The following is a 20,155-nucleotide window of genomic DNA, read 5'->3' on the forward strand; positions in this document are numbered from 1 at the left end:
AGCGGCTGAGGGTGAGGATGGTGAAGCAGACTATACAGATATTTGCTCGGGTTAAACCATCAAATAAAGCAACCACGGTGAGTAACGTGACCTCATTGCATAGAAAAGTAAAGAAAAATAGAGAGGGGAAAAAGAGTCAGACAGCGTCAAAGAGTCAGAGTCAGCTTTGTTGTCAATTCTGCTATATGTACAGACAAAACAAAAACCTCATCATTATTACTCTATCACAATATTTACTCATTCTAATAGTACATTTTGGGATGCAGTTGTGAAGTATTCACAGTTTGTTGATTGCTTCTCTGCCTCTAAACTCATACTTGATTAGATTAGATTAGATTAGATTAGATTAGATTAGATTAGATTAGATTAGATTAGATTCAACTTTATTGTCATTACACATGTACAAGTACAAGGCAACAAAATGCAGTTTAGGTCTAACCAGAGTACAATAGCAGAAAGTGCATGATATACAGTGTTCATAAGAGTAAAATAAGTTAAATAAAATGGTAATATAGGAGTAATTTACAGATGTGTATGTACTATGAACATAATATACAGATGAATATATACAGTATGTACTATGAACATAATATACAGATGAATATATACAGTATGTACTATGAACATAATATACAGATGAATATATACAGTATGTACTATGAACATAATATACAGATGAATATATACAGTATGTACTATGAACATAATATACAGATGAATATATACAGTATGTACTATGAACATAATATACAGATGAATATATATGTACTATGAACATATACAGATGGCTATTACTATAAACTGAAATATAAAGAAGGATATGTGCTGTAAACAAAATATATGGCTATTAGTATAAACAGAAATGGCCTCCTGTATGCAGAATTATGGTTGGGCCATGAATTAAATGATGTTTGTTTATCTATTTTCTCTGACAAACTATGTGGCATTTCAGGAGTGTTGTTTTTGTTTTGTTTTTTTATTTGGTAAGATTTAACATCATCTGGTTGCACTACTACTATGTATGTGTTTTACAGCAACAAGGGTGGATACTTACACATTCACAACTTTCTTTTTTATTTGTTATCAGTTTTGCAAAATGTATGGATTATCTTCTTGTGTTTTTTTTTCTGTATACTGTAGATACATTTCAAATAAGTCCTTGTCACTACCAGGTTGTAACACTACAAGATATGGGCCAATTCAAAGGGGTGAATACTTATGCAAAGCACTTTGGCCGTGTTAGGGATGCTAACGTGTTTATGAGAGCTGGGATTTAAAACAAACAAACAAAAAAACAACTAAAAGAATATGTATATCATAGATAATATAATGTACATGAAGTATTCTTGAAGTATTCGGTGTACAAAGTATGTTTTCCTATTCCCACTTTATTAGCATATCCAATAATAATATAAAACACAAGCAGACTCTCTGATAGTCGTGTCAGAGAGAAAGAACCTGAAAAACCACCATATCGTATGCAGGTCGTACGTAATATATTACATTCTGTTCTGAGTTCGGTGTATTAGCAGCAAAAGCACAAGAATGTACACGGTGCCCTCAGAGCAGTGGGGCACTGATGTGTAGCATGTGGGAAATTGTTCTGTTCTCTCGAATGTTGAAGCTTTGCATGCATTGCTCTTTCCAGGTATACTCTGTGGATAATGAGGAACAGAGCGGAGGCAGCCTGGAGTTCGTAGTTCCGAGGGATCTTGCAGACGGCTTCATCAATAACAAGAGAGAGAGCTACAGATTCCGGTGAAATACTCAACTTCTCACATTGCAGATAAAACATTATTCATATTCACTGTGCTTCCATGAATTTAATGTCAGTGGTACAATTAAATGAGTTGACAGATACTCTTGTACTTCCACAGTGAGATTTATATTCTTATAAGACATTAATGGATAATTAGTGTGGTCACCCAGTTAGATGATCTTTAAACAGACATCCAAAATCTTTGCTCATGGATGATTCAGTTATAGGATTAAGAGTTCTTTTGCATTCTAATCGATGTATCATTTAAAATTCTCTTAATTTAAACACAATGAGATCGGGTCAGACAATTGTCCAATATCAGCAATACAGAAATATTGTCCAGTGTTAAAAGCGCTATACAAATAGAATAGAATCGAATCAAATGTAATTGAATTGAGGGATAAATAAAATTGCTCAAATTTGTTCCTTTTCCTACTTTATTCATTTGTATAAAACCCAAATAAAAGCATTTGCTTTGATTGTTTGAATACTGTAAGTATGGAGATCAGCTGCAAAATATTTAATTATATAACCCAACAGGACATGCTGTTAAAGGAAAATAATGAACAACAGAATAATGTGACGTGGCTTAATGTGAAGCAGAATGACTGGTACCACCTTAAAGTTGATTACTTTCCAATAACAATGGGACTTTTCACACTACATACTACATTTAGTGTTGAGGAATGCTCGCAGATCAAGCTAGTCCATGTTAAAACTTATGTTACAGCAGGTATAAATAGTCATTGTGAAATAAATTCATGATAAATTAAAGTCATGATAGATGAAACATCCCCTTACATTAAACATCATCAACAAATTCACTCTGTTACTATAGAAACATAGAACGAGTGGATTAATATAACCCTTTTTTTGCCTTGCAGCAGGAACAAATCTCTAAGATTTTATCAATAAAATTTGAATTCTAGCAATAATTCATTACATTGAAACTACTATTTAACTACACTGTAGGTTATAAATATTGCTTCTGAAATGTCAGTTTTGTAATATAAATTCAATTAATAATATATATTTATATGAGTTAATTACTTTGTTGATTTTAGAACTGTTGTATATAAGTAATAAGACTCACAATCATGTCGTACTGATCGCTTAATTACTAAAACGTCTTCTGACCAATCAAAGTGGAGACTTAAATAGCACTGTGATTCGAATTTTAGTCCAAATTCTTCAATTTTACTTCCACCTGGACTTCTTGATCCTAACACACCTAATAAATGTTTTACTACAATAATTTAACAATCAGGCAGTTGAATTCTGATATTTACTTGTTTTTTCAAATCACAACCCAAATGAAAATGGGTTTAAATGTTAATCAATCATGGGTTTTCATGTTGTTTTTTTTTCTCGATAGGTTTCGGAAAGTTTTTGATCAAAATATCAAGCAAGAGGAAATCTTTGAGGCAATTGCAAAACCTGTGGCTGATAAGTGAGTAAAGCTTGTTCTTTCGTAGTTAAACAGACTTCTGATTGTTATGTTGGTTTTTTGTATCGTTATTATTAGTCTCCAGGTCCAAAAAAGAATCATATTTAAATGTTAATGTTAATGTACACAGACAATAGCGATAGTTTGCAAGTGTAAGAAGAAAAACCAAAGCTGGATTAAGCCTGCTGTAGCTCAAGTGTCAAGGGTTTTTAAATGTGTTAAATATGTTGCACATAAAAATGGAACATTTGGAATTATTGTACATGTACATATTTACTGTATATACAATGCTTGATGCTTTATAGATTGTTCATTGTGTTATCCACTGATTTGTGTTATCTGATACAAAGTTTCTGATGTATAAAATCTGCTTTATTATACAACAGGGAAAGGATGTGTATGCAAAAGCAGTGCAATGAAATAGTGCTTTGTTGTGTGAGATAGAAAGCTGGAAAAATCACTAACTTTATAAATGTTATAAAAATAACTATCACTAACTTTGCTGAAAAATTTAGTGGAAAAGAAATAAATTATTTAGTGAGTATTCGGGGAACCTGCATGAATGAACAACTTGAGAAATTGTTCATACAATACAGGGTGTAAAATGGCATCCATAATAGTATATAATCCACTCAGACAATCACTTGCCTTTCTTTATATGGGGCATCTCCATTTCTGTATGCTTATGACATTCATTTAATAGTCTTCATAGCAGTTGGGAGGTCATGAGTTCAAATCGCAGGGCTGTCCAGCTGTGACTGTTGGGCCCTTGAGCAAGTCCATTAATAATTTCATTCTGGATAAGTGTGTGTTCATAAAGTCGTAAATGTAACGTGAACATTCCCTCATGGCATTGATCATGTAACATCCATAGAATCAGAAATATAAAATCAGGGTTTCTCCAAAATTGGCTTTATCTGCTTATAACAAGCTTTGACATTTCACCAGAACAAATGTGGTGGCAAAAAGTCATAATGTCTATGGTAATTTGTTTCAGCCCTTCATGTGGCCTAGTGTGAAAAAGACATCTCTAGAATAAATGCAGTTCAGTCACACAACAGAGCACAACAGTTCCATGTGACGTTAGTCGAGTGACATGAGCAGCCTCTCCTGTGAGACACGATGACTGCAGGACGATGACAGATGAGAACTTTTGTCCGTATAATTTCTTCTGTTCATTTCTTCTCTGGAAAAATAAGAAAATTTAGTGAAACAGCATTAACCCTACTTTACTACCCTAGCTCTACTTACACCTGTGAATCGTCATTCTTACACATGAATGTCATTAAAATGAGTAATCACACATCCCTCACAGCCCAGCTCCTGCACCACTGTTTGTGTATCGCGCTAACAACATACACACTCGATTTCACTGCTCTAGCTAAATCTAAAAGAATGTCATTTCTCCCATTAGAAGGCAGCCTAAATGTTTGCCAATTATTAAGATGTAGTCATACTAAAATAATTTATTTTGACAAAAAATACCATGAAACAATGTTATTTTTCATACTGTAAACTTTTTTATGTTTAAAGGTGGGGTCTCTGTTGTTTGAGAAATGCTTCAGAAAACTGCGTTGGGCCACCAAACAAAACAAAAACAAAACTAACGTGTAGCCAGTGAGCAGAAAGGGGCGGGGCTTGTCAATATGAGGTGGAGAGAGTGTTCAGTGCGCATGTGTGTCATTAGCAGAAAGCGATTTTAACATTGACACGGAGGATAAAAACAATGAAAGAAAGCGAAAAAAGGCTTACGATAAGGCAAGAAGCAGGACCCGTGTTAATATAGGGTCAGCTTTCCAGCGCTGGAGAGAACTGAACGTCTTCCGCGTGAAACGGACAAAAACCTTTCACTGTACAACACATAGTACTACAAAAACACATTTGTATTAGCATAGTATTACTCATTGAGGTCATTTATTGATAAAAATATACTCTCGGTCAACTGCCCTAGCAGATTCCACCATAATACTTGTCTGGGTTATACTTGGGTTATACTTGTCTGGTGTATGTGTGGGCGGAGCTATCAAAACATGGGTGGGACCCATTTGGGTTAGGGGCGTGTTTGTTTTGGTGATTTCAAATGTCAGCATTGGCTTTCAAACAACGGAGACCCTACCTTTAAATGCTTGTGCTTACTCGGGTGTCTTATACTGCAAAAATTCTACATATGGGCTCCTATTTTGTTGTTGTGTCATCGCTCAAATTGCAAGCCATTTCTCTCCAGCCTGTCCTTTGGGATGCTTTTCATGAACTGTCGCCCGTGACAAACTAATTGATTAGCCCTGGTCTAAAATATAAAACACTGATCGTTTAAAAAGTTTGTTGGATAGTTATGTTCTAACGAATCAACTCTTCCAATGATAATGAGCCATTTAAACACCTCATTTATAGATGCATATAAAAGTGAAACATATTTTTAGGTAAACCTTTAGTTTCTGAACTGTAAATAAATTGCAGACATAATATGGATAATAGTTTCTGGACACACGACACATGCTTTTTGAACATCACTATATTTCCATATTTAGTCCCCTTTGCTGCTATAATAACATCTGCACTTCTGGAAGGCTTTCCATTATATTTTGGAGTGTGGATGTGGGGAATTTGTTTTAATTAAATTTGATTATTTTAAAGCTTTAAAGCTTTGCCTATGGGAAAATCCATACTATTTTTCAGTTTCTCCAGTTTCTCCACAGCAATACTCTATTTCTTAATTTAACTGTGATCTAAATGGTGTCTAACGTTTCTGCTTTTACCATTTTAGACCATTTACCTTTTTTTTAAAGAAAAAAAGAAAATATTAGATAGATAGATAGATAGATAGATAGATAGATAGATAGATAGATAGATAGATAGATAGATAGATAGATAGATAGATAGATTTTTATAAGGTTTATATAAATCGATGTGCTGCTATTTTGTGAATGGTTCTGGCTTGGGCTTGGACCACACAAGCTTCATGACTCACATTGTGGGCCGACTCGGTACATGGACATTAATGATGGAAAGCTGTGATTTTTGGCCTGTTTTTGTTCTCCAACCACTACATGAAACATTTACCCCACATGCGATGCCATGCTTGCCATCCATTTGGCATTTCCATCTTTTCATCATATTGACAGACTTGGAATTTCAAAGCACAGTGAATTGTCTGATGATGGAAAATACCATTTCATGATGATGATGATGATGATGAGCTCATTTTATGGTGCAGGCCCAAGGTTTTCAATTCAGTGCTTGGACACATAAGATGTTACCATTGACTATGACAAAAGTTCTGAGGAAAACCTTCATGTATAATGTACTTGTTTTTTACTTTATTTTGTTTATTTTTCAATGCAGGGGAATAAACTATATGGGACTGGACTATAGTGTGTATATGTGTAAAAGTTGACCAAAAGTTGAGTCTTCATTATACAAAAAAGAAGTATGTTTATATATTATTAGTGAAATTCGGTTCTATATTTTTCCTGGTAACTTATGTGCTCACATCTATGCCTCTTGCTTCCATCTATTAACATTTAGATTCTCTTAGTCATTAATATTTAGCTTTGAATTCTTCTGAATATCTCTGTTCTCACTAATCTCTCTGTCAGAGAATCCTTTTTCCTATAAATCATATAATCCGGATCATACTGTACAAACCTGTTAAAACTCAGTAATACAGGGCCTGTTTAAATGTCTGGATCGTATTGCTGTCTTGTTGCAGGAGACAACCACAATTCATTTTTACCTTTTTTTTTTCCCTAAAACTTTTTATTTGTTGATAAATTGAAGGTTTGTAGAACATTTTTTATTTTTTCTCTTAAAAACCATACAGGATGCAAACGTTTGCCAGCATCCAAAAATGTGATGGAAAAACATGACATTAAGAAACAAATTCTGTCCTTCATACTATAATAAAAGTAGTAATGCACTCCCTTGCATTACTCATAATCTCAGTTTGGAGTATTCTTAAAACTCCACCCTTTATGTGGTTTCGAAAGACCTTTAATTAACATGACGACATGGGATAAGGTCAAAGCAGCAGGACTTCGCCCTTCGATCTTACCAGAATGGAGAGTTTTTTTTTTTTTATTTTCATTTAGAAATTTCCATTAAGAAGGGAGGACACACACTTTATGATGAATGTCTCAGGGCAGAGCTTCATTTGACCGATTTTTTGAGAATTAGTATACTTAAAACCTGAAATAGCCCGTGAACTTTTGGCTTTCCAAAAGGCAATTACATGTGCTTGTTTGTCAGCGAGCACCAAAAATGCACAGCTACAAGAATACTGGATAAAATTTGAGATGATTTTCATTATCGAGCCTGTTTATAGACATAAACAAAGATTTACATTAACTGTATGCAATTGTATGTCCTTTTACATTGACAGTGAGTACAGCAAAGAAGATATTTTAAGTAAATAATATTTTATATAGATTTGGTGCTTGTTTGGTGAAATTCTTGGTGAAGAAGTGACGCTGCTGTTCGGACAGCCAGGGGAAGTTCATTCCTCCATCTGATTGTCAGGACAAAGAAAGAGTCTTGATGAATGTCTTTGTTTTGTCTTGAAGGATGGAGCATCCAGTTGACTGTGGCTTGTGGTGGACTTTGATGAGTGATTGGTGATTGCAGGGCTCTTTCCCTTTGTAGACTTGCCTCAGTGTTTTAATTTTGAACTAGGCAGCGACTATAGAATATTTTAGAGAACAAAAGCTGTATATTAATTTTAATAATCAATACATGATGTGTCCGTTACTGGACTTTTCTGTTGTGTATGTACTCAAGGTTAAGACTCACAGGGATATTTGTGTGTAAACATGCTTTTAGAACCTGGAACGGAAAGGAAACCATAACACAAGAGATAAGCTGAAGGGGAGTCAGTCGAAGGGGTGTAGATGGTTTTAGATAAAATGTCTTGAAATGGTTTGTAGGCGTGTGCTGAGACTGAGTTCTCTAAGGAGACTTGAGTCTGCGTGAGCTAGAGACAGAGCCTCAGCCTAGTCTGAATGCCAGTCTGAATGGTAGTGTCAGTCTGCTATGATTATTCCCGCTTGTATCTCTGGCTCTCTTGTGCTATGTCTGTGAAGCTGTCTGTAAGAACTTAGAGGTACAAACCTAACTAGAGGAAGACGAACGTGTACACTTACAGTACATGTAGACAAATAATGATTAGAAAAATGTTTCCTTGCTGTTAAGACGCAGAAATCATGGACCTTGACCTATTCGTACTAATAGGATTGTGTGGCGACAACAAAGCACTTCTGTAAGTCTCTGCAGATAAAGATATTTACTGTAAAATTTATGTAACACTCACTCACTCACTCACGCACTCATTTTCTACCGCTTATCCGAACTATTCTTGGGTCACGGGGAGCTAGTGCCTATCTCAGGCATCATCGGGCATCAAGGCAGGATACACCCTGGACGTAGTGCCAACCCATCGCAGCGCCCATACACACTCATTCACTCACACATTCACACACTACGGACAATTTTCCAGAGATGCCAATCAACCTACCATGCATATCTTTGGACCGGGGGGGAAACCGGAGTACCCGAAGGAAACCCCCGAGGCACGGGGAGAACATGCAAACTCCACACACACAAGGTGGAGGCGGGAATCGAACCCCCAACCCTGGAGGTGTGAGGCGAACGTGCTAACCACTAAGCCACCGTGCCCCCCCCATGTAACACATATTTGCTAATATTTGGTAAGCATTATCTCTGGCTTTATAATCAACCAGATGGCTTTTGTAAACTCAAATATCTTCATGGAATTCAACATGTCAGTCTATTTACTCCACATTTTCATTCTTTATAGCCCAGACTAGCTGGATTCAATGATTTGTGGATGAGTAACGTGATGACCATTTGCTCCATAAAGACAAACAGCTTCCATCAAGCTTCCATTAAGTGGCTCTTTATGCATGTTTTTCAGAAATACTTGCAACACATTAGACATTCCTAGGTTTCGTTTTTTCCACTTGTGTCAAGTTCTTCCAGTCTGGTTGACATTAAACTAAAGATGATGGTTATGTGAGTCTAGCACACTAAAATAGCGCTAACTTTCAAATTTGCCAGACCACATTCTGACCTTTAATGGGAATTTGGTAAAACATAACATGTTTGACATACATTTTTGACATTTTAAAAAAAAACACCATATAATTCTTGCTGTATTTATTCACAATGAATCATAAGAGCACCGCAGTAACAGTGGATAGAATCATGATTATAGAATTAAATTAGACCATAGACCCTTAAATTAGACCTTTACATGATTAGAGGGTCAATTTTTTTTTATCTTGCACTGCTGTTCCATTCCTCCGGCAGAATGGAAATCGACGTATCAGACATTTTCAATCAGTATAAACAAGTGAATTAATTTATTGCCACAAGTCTGATATAAAATTAGTCAGAACGCTGTTGGCATTCACTTACACAGAATTTTAGTGGTTTAAGATAGCTCAGTGGTTAAGGTGTTCAACTACTGATCGGAAGGTCATTGGTTTGAATACCAGTCCACCAAGTTGCCACTGCAGTGCCCCTGAGCAAGGCCCTTAACCCTCAATTGCTCAGGTGTATAAACTGAAATAAAAAATGTAAGTCACTCTGGATAAGAGTGTCTGCTAAATGCTGTAAATGTCCTAAATGACCTTCAAATTGGGCTCAATATCACCATTTACTTTAAGGTACAAAAAATAAACTAACAAACCATTTTTGTTTTTTTGGAACTTTTGGTAATTTTGAGTTATTGGTCACAAACAAAACAGGTTCAAATTGCATGGAAAAAAGTGTTAAATTAAAACATTTTCTTTTTTCAGTTACAGTCCATTAAATCACTTTTAATTTGGAACACAGATTCTAAATTCATTTAATGAGCTTCAAATATTCAGGCCAGTCCTATTCTACGGGCTGTATATTTAAGGAGGACTGAATTTCTTTGATAGTGAGAAACGTGGTGGTTTAAAACAGTTATTAATGACGATTCAAACAAGGTATGCTATTTTTTTTCTTCTGAAGACATACCATATTTATTTCCAAATGTCATTCTGCCTATATTGGTTTCCTGTCATTGATAATCAAGAAGATGTGATGATTTTTTAGTAACAGAGATTCCAGAATGAAAGCCAAGAATCTTGGAGCTCTCCTAGAATCATTCCTCCAAGAGCTCTGTTAAACATCACTATATGATCCAAAACCAAATTCTCTCACCCACAAGGTAATCATTACACCACCTATACAGATACTAATCATGAAAATCATGAAGTGTTTGTTTTTTTTTGTCACGTTGTTTGGGAAAACTCAACAGTATGTTGGAAGAGGTGTTTGGTGGTCTGCGGAAAAAAAAAGGACCACTTACTATTTAATTTCTCTGATTCTTCAGCAGTGTGCCATCAAGTACTGTTCAGATTTCCAGAACGGCCATTGCAGCGCCAAAACAAAAACGCTCTTTGCAACTTACGATCATTTTTTATGTGAAGGCTTCTGCTTTTGCTCATACACTTGTCTATGGGAGCTCTGACTCTTTTTCTTTCCTCTGGTCATTTAGAATGCCAGGTTTCTTTCAGTCGAGGTGTACAGATTGTTGTATGCATTTTCCTAGCTCCACATAAGCTAGCTGTGGAAACCACTGCATTATGGAGTTGATTGAGTACTGATTGTCTGATGTCTGTCTCAGTGTGCTGGCAGGATACAATGGCACAATCTTCGCCTATGGACAGACTGGCAGTGGAAAGACGTTCACCATCACGGGCGGAGCTGAGCACTACAGTGACCGAGGAATCATTCCCAGAACTCTGTCCTATCTGTACCAGCATTTCAACCATGTTAGTGACTACATCAACACTGTTGTTTTTTTTTTCACACATCTATGAATGTTTTTCTAAATTCCAGATGTTTTATGTATAACCAAAGTGTAGAAAATGGAGTTTGGATTTAAAGAAGCTGATGATGACGCTCTAGTTATTTCTACTCCACTTTCTATTATTCTACCTTAAACATGATTTAAATTCACATTGCCTTTTGTATGTCAGCTAGAAACAGCCAGTGTTCTATTTGTTATTGAATTTTTCACACTTATGATTATTTGTCTAAATAATCTTCATGAAAAATAATTTCATTTAACCTCCAGGCCAGTTTTCTAAAAGCATTGTGAAGTTAAGACGGTTTTAACTGGCTTCTATTACATAATGATCTTTTTGTTCCAATGCTTTTGGGGGGAAAAAAATCCAGTTTAGCAGAACTGAAAATTGCAAATACCTCTTCCAGTAATTAACTTCTGCATGTTTGTTCCACTGACACATAGAGTAATAAATTATGTAAGGACTACATTACAATGAGGCATGCTTGGGCATGCTTTGGATAATAATCAATGACGGTGGTAGAACTTGGCCCAAAGCAAAGCAGAGTTTCAGTTAGCCCCCCAAAGTTTAGTTAATTTTTTGCTTTATTGCTTATTCCACAGCAATCTGGCAACAATTACATATATCTTTATTCATTAAAGAATAACATGTTGTTCTTTGGGCTCATTTATAGTTGAAACTAGTTACTTCTCTACAATACACAGCTGTAAACAGTCAATTCCTTACTCTCACGCGTATAAGACTTGCAGCTTGTAACCAAGAAACTGCAAATCGTAAAAAGTTTCCCATGTCAGTAAACATAACAGGGTTTTTCACACTTGAAATAGTTAACCCTGGGTGACTCCAAGTACACCCCAAGTAAACAGAATCCTGGGTTGTCGCTTTTCACGTTTCACACTGCTTATTCTTTATCTAGGCTTAACAATTAATCCTAGATATTCATAATCTCATGTTTGACACTATGCAGGTACATCCTAAACCCTTCTTTTTTGCATATATGTGGTGTCAACAACCCTGATTGGATAAATACACCACGGGACCAGTTTAAATGATGTACTGTGAGGCAAATATTGCCATTTAAATCCTATTTGTTTTTTAGCCTCCTGTGATGCACAGGAAGGCAGAAAAAAACAAAATAAACAAGACAATAACTAGAGATAAACTTTATACTGTTTACAAGACAGTGTTTCTGTGATTGTACAAAGCATGTGAAATGATGCAAACACTGTTAAGATTCTGATTGGGTGTCTGTTGCTAAGCATCCAGCCGTAACATTCTAACACTTCATTATTTCACGCCGTACAATTTTGGCACCACATTGTAGGGAAAACACTGGGTCAGTAAAAAAAAAAAAAATTCTGAAAATTCTTTTAATTTACACGTTACACAGGCTTAAAAGCTGGGTTTAGAACAATAATACCACAGGATCTATGCAGTACACGTTTACCTCTGAGAGTCACAAATACAATGACACTGGAGACTCCTTCCAAAACATTCAACATTTCCTTACAGAAAACCATATCAACAATTACATATACAATTTATTTCTTAAATTAAGATCTGTTTCATTTTAGGTTGTATGGAGCGTCTGCTATACAAGTCCATGAAAAGAAGTTGTTACTATATAAACAATAACATAGAGAAACCTTGCATCCATAGCTGTTAAATGAATATACACACTTTTGACCAATCAGATTTGATCATTCAACAATGCTGTGGTGTATTAATAAATAATTAATAACAAGGATTTATCAAGACAAAAAGTCCATTTTATGCCATTAATGTGTCAATTAACTATAAAAAAAAGAGATTTTTATGATAAAAACAAAATGATAGCAGTGAATCTGCCCTTCTGTATGGGATATTATAATTCTCTAATATAATATTCCTGTATAACAGCTTCTGAAAGCTCTGAAAAGTTGAACTGCTTCCAGTTGTAAAATTCCCCTGTTCATCCTGCCATCTCTCTACTAAGTCTGCAAAATTGCTTGGCAAATTATTGCCCATTTCTCTTGACATGTCTATTAAAACTATGCCAGATGTCATACAAATGCCCTGCCTTCTTTAAATCAGGTCTGGGGACTGAAAGGGACATGAAAAGAAGGCTTTTTCTCTTACTTACTGTTGATTTTGCCATATGATTTGGATTTTCATTTTCATTTTGTCATCCAGAAACCACTGGAGATACAAACCTTTGCATGCAGCTGTATACATTTGTGGTGGCAGTGTTTTGGCTAGTGATCTATAAAGCTCATTTGAAGCCGTGATATAAACCATTTGTCTTTTGGTATTTTTATAAGTTATTACATTTAGAAGCTATTACATCCATCCTAAAACTTGAAACCTTCCTGAAATATTTTGTTTGTTTTTAGGACAGAAGCATGGTGTACACCACGCACATATCCTACCTGGAGATCTACAATGAGGTCGGATACGACCTTCTGGATCCACGGCATGAAGCGTCCAATCTGGAGGACTTACCGTTAGTATCTAAACATGATTTACTGTATATCAATAACGTTCAGTCTCTTAACAAAGGGCCGTAGAGGCTGCAGGGTTCATTCCAACAAACACCTGATACTCGATTGAAGACCAAGACCAGCTGATGAAGCAGGGACAAACAGGTGGCATTTATGAGGGTTGGAACAAGAACCTGCAGGCACACTGGCCTAACAAGGATCATATTGCTTTACACTACATACAGTTTAGTTAAGTGGGTTAAAATCCACTATATTACAGCAATGTTGATTTCTCAAATCCGATTGGTCAGAAGGTGTTGATTGATATTCTTTAACGGCAGCACTGACAAATAACAGCTTCGAACTGGCCCTTTAATATTTTCTTCAGGACAGACTACTTTACATTTTATGGTCTTTCTGTCACATGACAAGCTGCAACTGTCTGTCTTATTAGCTCCAAGAAAAACTGAAACTATCTTTTGATAGCTGTAATGTGCAGCACAACAAAGAACTTGTTTTGTGACACTTAATGTAACTTTAAACTGATAGAAAATATATTATATTATTCTTTGATAAGTAAATAAATAAATAAATAAATAAATAAATAAATAAATAAATAAGGAAATGTATTCACTGAAAAATCACTGAATCAAACACTTTAAGATATACTGTATACTGCTATTGGAAAATGATTATGATGCCGAAGGTAACAGTAGCTCTGTTTCACACTGTGCTACTTATACCACTTTATCCTTTAATAGCATGTCATCTTGTGTTTTATTCTTTAGTTACAGCAGTGGTTGTCCTAAAGAGACCAAAAAATGGCATTAAAGGAAACATATTTTTTGAATTTTCATGCATTTTTTTTTTCTCTAATAGTTTTCAAAATGAAAAGTAAATACAGTGGCTGCTTTTATTACTTCAGCAAATGTAATATTTGAAAGAGACAATCTCTGTGTCAACTCTAGGTCCGAAAATTTCATTTAGTTGTGCCTCTGGGCTGCAATATACACATACAGTACTAAGAGCTGCTTCTCAATCTATCTGCTGTCTATTGTTCCTTTTATTGAAGTCTCTCTGAGTTATCTTACCTCTTTACTGTAGCTCTTTATTTTCCTATCCTTTCTCTCTTATTTTCTTTTGGCATTCATTTATCTTTTTGATTTATTAGTTAACAAGCACAAATCATTTTGTAGTTAACTTGTATATGGGTGTGTTTCTTTTGGTCCTTTATGGGTTTTTTTTTCATTCAAACTCTCGTTCATCTCGCTGTCTTCTATCGTTGGGGATCCAGCTCAAGGCCCTTCGTCTCGTTAATTACACGCTGCTGAAAATAGACAATACCCATTCCTGACCACACAAGCTAAACTTTCATGGAGATATTTGAATTTCACCGTCACGAGTAGACTGTTGTCTTGTTTTCTCTCTTTTCTCTCCATGCCTTTATTCCAAATGTTGTCGAGGCAGCCAAAGCTGTGGGTGTCAACAGTTTAGACTACAGTGTGGGTGGAGCCACTGACAGATTGAACCAACAGAAACTAAGAAGTGGTGGTGCATTTTATCACTCACTATTAAAAGCAGACTCTTTTGTCATGTATGCTTAACTGATATATGGGCTTTTCTAATCCAGCTTTCCAGAAAGGCTCAATATTCAATGATAAACTGTCACAATTCTGATCAATATGAAAACAATCAGGCATCTGCAATTTTTCAACAAGCAACTGCAGAAGCCATATGTACAAAGCTACATTCTACCATTTGTACAAACTATCTCACAGCACTATACAATACAATAAGTTTTACAGCACATAGAAAACAGATTTTTTTTCCTGCACCATATCTACATTTGCCTTGAAATATGGTTTAATATGCTTAATCTTTCTGTAAAATCTATTTATCTCATGCTTGATCCATTTTTTTATGCATCATCCATTACAAGTTATAAATAAACACATTCACCCCCTTAAAATATTTAGGAACGTTCCACCAGTCAAATGTTCAACAGGAAGTTGCATCAGACTAATATCCTGGAGATTATTTAAATAAGAATATATCAGTAGGATTGTAATATTAAAAGTAAATCAAGTAAGCAAGAAAGTAAAAGAAAAAAAAAACATTTCAACTAAATTATCTGAATTTTCCAGAACGTTATATATTTGAGTTAACTTAAAAAAGTTAAAGGCTAAATTGCTCACAACATGAAGCTATAAGTTGCACATTTTGGGGTTTTCTTGAACTGTGTTTTATCTACAGGTTTTCAAAAACTTTTGTTGGTATTCTTTCTTTCTGCTCTTACTGGCTTTAATTGTGCAATTTGTACTTGATGACACTCCACTACATGTTCTGTTTTGTTCTTTCCAAGGAAGGTGACAATAATGGAAGATCCCGAGCAAAACATTCACCTGAAGAATCTGTCATTACAACCATCAGCCAGTGAAGAAGAGGCTCTGAATCTGCTTTTCATGGGTGATACCAATCGTATGATTGCAGAGGTGGGAATTTCCAAGAAATGTCACGATTTTACAGAATAAGCACCAGAGAATCTAGAGATATAACACTGAAAGCTGAATTACCACCGCATATTACATCATCCAGCACCATCATGTAACATTCTCCAACATGATGGCCTCAGAAGTGCTCCGTCATCCTACGTCCTACTGTACCACGATTACAGATAGACCTCACTCACTCATTCACACACACACACACACACACACACACACACACACACACACACACACACACATTTTCATTCACTCACTCACACACTCACTCACTCTCTCACTCTCTCACTTACATACCCTTACATTTACTCACTCACTCACTCACTCTCTTACATACACTTACATTCACTTACTCACACACTCACTCACTCGCTTACATACACTTACATTCACTTACTCACACACTCACTCTCTTACATACACTTACATTCACTTACTCACACACTCACTCTCTTACATACACTTACATTCACTCACTCACTCACTCACTCACTCGCTTACATACACTTACATTCACTTACTCACGCACTCACTCTCTTACATACACTTACATTCACTTACTCACACACTCCCTCTCTTACATACACTTACATTCACTTACTCACTCACTCACTCACTTACATACACTTACATTCACTTACTCACGCACTCACTCTCTTACATACACTTACATTCACTTACTCACTCACTCCCTCTCTTACATACAGTTACATTCACTTACTCACACACTCACTCACTTACATACCCTTACATTTACTCACTCACTCACTCTCTCACATACACTTACATTCACTTACTCACACATTCACTCTCTTACATACACTTACATTCACTCACTCACTCACTCACTCACTCACTCACTCGCTTACATACACTTACATTCACTTACTCACACACTCACTCTCTTACATACACTTACATTCACTTACTCACACACTCACTCTCTTACATACACTTACATTCACTTACTCACACACTCACTCTCTTACATACACTTACATTCACTTACTCACACACTCACTCTCTTACATACACTTACATTCACTCACTCACTCACTCGCTTACATACACTTACATTCACTTACATTCACTTACTCACACACTCACTCTCTTACATACACTTACATTCACTTACTCACACACTCACTCACTTACAAACCCTTACATTTACTCACTCACTCACTCACTCACTCACTCACTCACTCACTCTCTTACATACACTTACATTCACTTACTCACGCACTCACTCTCTTACATACACTTACATTCACTTACTCACTCACTCCCTCTCTTACATACACTTACATTCACTTACTCACACACTCACTCACTTACATACCCTTACATTTACTCACTCACTCACTCTCTCACATACACTTACATTCACTCACTCACACATTCACTCACTTACATACCCTTACATTTACTCACTCACTCACTCACTCACTTACATACCCTTACATTTACTCACTCACTCACTCTCTCATATACACTAACATTCACTCACTTACTCACACACTCACTCACTTACATACCCTTACATTTACTCACTCACTCACTCACTCACTCACTCACTCACTCACTCACTCACTCACTCACTTACTTACTCTCTCTCACATACACTTACATTTACTCACTCACTCCCTCACTCACTCACTTACATACCCTTACATTTACTCACTCACTCACTCACTCACTCCCTTACATACCCTTACATTTACTCACTCACTCACTCACTCACTCACACACACACACACACACACACACACACACACACACACACACACACACACACACACACACATGCACTAACATTCACTCTCACTCACTCCCGCACTCATTTACAGTACATACCCTTACAGTTACTCACTAAATCACTCTCTCACATACACTTGCATTCACTTACTCACTCAATCACTCACTCACTCACTAAAACACTCACTCTAACACTCAGTCAAAATTCAGTCATATTCACTGACTCACTTATACACACTCACTCACAGTCACTCAGTCACACACTCACTCATTCAGTCACATACTCTCACACTCTTACGCACACTTACATGGTCTTTAAATCACATTCACTTATTCAGTAACATTCACTTATTCACTCACTTATTCACTCACTTATTCACTCACTTATTCACTCACTCACTCACTCACTCACTCACTCACTGTCTTTCAGTTCCACTCACTCACCCACTTTATTCCTTACATAAGAGTTTTTAAGTGGTGTTGAGAGTACATTTTTTGGGCACGTCCTTCAGCAATTTTATTTAATCCCAACTAAACACAACAGCTGCAGTCTCATCTGAATATAACTTCTGTGTTAAGAACTCAAATAGTGACCCCACAGATTTCAGCATACTGAGAGGTCATGTGATGAAAGCTGGCTGATTTCGAAATGCTTGTGTTTCTTGTACGCACTTCAATACCTCAAGGACACCAAAAGAGCTTTGATACCATATGGATATTTGTTGCAAAATTCCTTCAGGTCTTTTTTTTCCAGAATCAGTGTACTATAAGGACCTGTGGTGCTCCTTCAACCACTCCACTGTTACCTAACCCTTCACTCAGATGAGGAAGTGATGAGCTCATGAGTCTCAAGGCTTAGCCACCCACTCCTTACCAGGTCAGGTAGTGACCCCTTCGATCAGGCTGTGAATGCAGTCTTTTTTATTCATCTCCCACCTGGTTTATAAACGTCAAGGTTCAGTTCCACACATGGTCCCCTCTGTTCTCCCCTGATCTTTTGTCCAGGGTCAGCTGATTGTTGTGGCTTGTTGATGTTCTTCCTGTATTTGGCTCCGCTCTTGGTGTGTGGCCTGGTGGACTGCTTTTTTTTTAAAAGTGTAAACAAGAACTGTGGTTTAAATCTCTGAGGTTCATAGGATTATCCAGAAAAATAGAGGATAATAAAACCATTGCACAAATAAATGTTTCTGTCAGCTCAGATTGATAGCTGCTGTTTTCTTCATGATTTGGTCAGTTTTAACACAGATGTTTGTGGTGGAAAAAGCCACAAGGCTGTCGGTCTGTGAAGTGCAGAAAGTTGAGATGGAGTATATGAATGTTATGTAGGATATGGGCTGAATGTCTTTTTTAGTAAAATTATATATTGGATACATACCAGATATTTTCACAGCTTAAGCAGTACAGTTAGAAGGGTAGCTCTGATCAGATGTGGGTGTACATATACTGCATAAAAAGAGCTTTGGTTTTTTTTCTCTTAAATACAAGAATGAATTCAAAATGTACCCTGAATAGCAAATTAATTAGATTTATAGTTTAATATCATACATGCTGCCAAAAAAAAATTAAATGTTTGAGATATTTTGTTGTACAAGACCATAAGGGTACAGTATATGTGGTGATTTGGGGAAAACCTGATGCTAAATCTTGGCAAATGGATGAAAAATCATGTTTTGACTAAAATTGGGTACATACTTTTTGAATCAATGTGGAAATATTTTATTAACTTTCTAATCTTGCTTCAGCTTTTCAAAAAGATCATGTTAAGATGTGCATTATTGTATTTTGTGAGGTTTACACTTTAATCAGTGGGTCCGTGCATATGCATTAGTAGAACAAACACCAAAACTTGTAGTTGGGTACCATATTGGTTCAGACACGACTGAGGACGATATTAAACTATTAAACATATATGAGACTATAATAATAATAATAATAATAATAATAATAATAATAATAATATTATTCATCCCAGGGGGGCACGGTGGCTTAGTGGTTAGCACGTTCGCCTCACACCTCCAGGGTCGGGGTTTCCTCCCCCGGTCCAAAGACATGCATGGTAGGTTGATTGGCATCTCTGGAAAATTGTCCGTAGTGTGTGATTACGTGAGTGAATGAGAGTGTGTGTGTGTGTGCCCTGCGATGGGTTGGCACTCCGTCCAGGGTGTATCCTGCCTTGATGCCCGATGACGCCTGAGATAGGCACAGGCTCCCCGTGAACCGAGGTAGTTCGGATAAGCGGTAGAAGATGAATGAATAAATGAATGAATGAATGAATTCATCCCTAAGCTTTATAGTCTCTGCTGCTGTTGGTACCAAACAGTCCTTGGGACAATGGTTTACTGAAAATCTTTCCTTAATTACCCTATATTTTTTATTAA

General features: G+C 36.3%; 1 protein-coding gene across 2 annotated transcripts in view; it reads left to right on the forward strand.

The window, feature by feature from the left end:
• kif6 (kinesin family member 6) overlaps window positions 1-20,155 on the forward strand; it is a 95,613-nt gene continuing 75,458 nt past the window's right edge. For both annotated transcript variants that reach the window (XM_060879294.1, XM_060879292.1), the window contains exons 1-6: window positions 1-77; window positions 1,649-1,758; window positions 3,135-3,209; window positions 10,876-11,023; window positions 13,432-13,541; window positions 15,881-16,010. In XM_060879294.1, the coding sequence (XP_060735277.1) occupies window positions 18-77; window positions 1,649-1,758; window positions 3,135-3,209; window positions 10,876-11,023; window positions 13,432-13,541; window positions 15,881-16,010 (633 nt within the window). In that variant the 5' untranslated portion in view covers window positions 1-17. The remainder of the gene's footprint in view (window positions 78-1,648; window positions 1,759-3,134; window positions 3,210-10,875; window positions 11,024-13,431; window positions 13,542-15,880; window positions 16,011-20,155) is intronic.

This window comes from Tachysurus vachellii, chromosome 10 (genome assembly GCF_030014155.1).
Source record: "Tachysurus vachellii isolate PV-2020 chromosome 10, HZAU_Pvac_v1, whole genome shotgun sequence".
Classification (NCBI taxonomy): domain Eukaryota; kingdom Metazoa; phylum Chordata; class Actinopteri; order Siluriformes; family Bagridae; genus Tachysurus; species Tachysurus vachellii.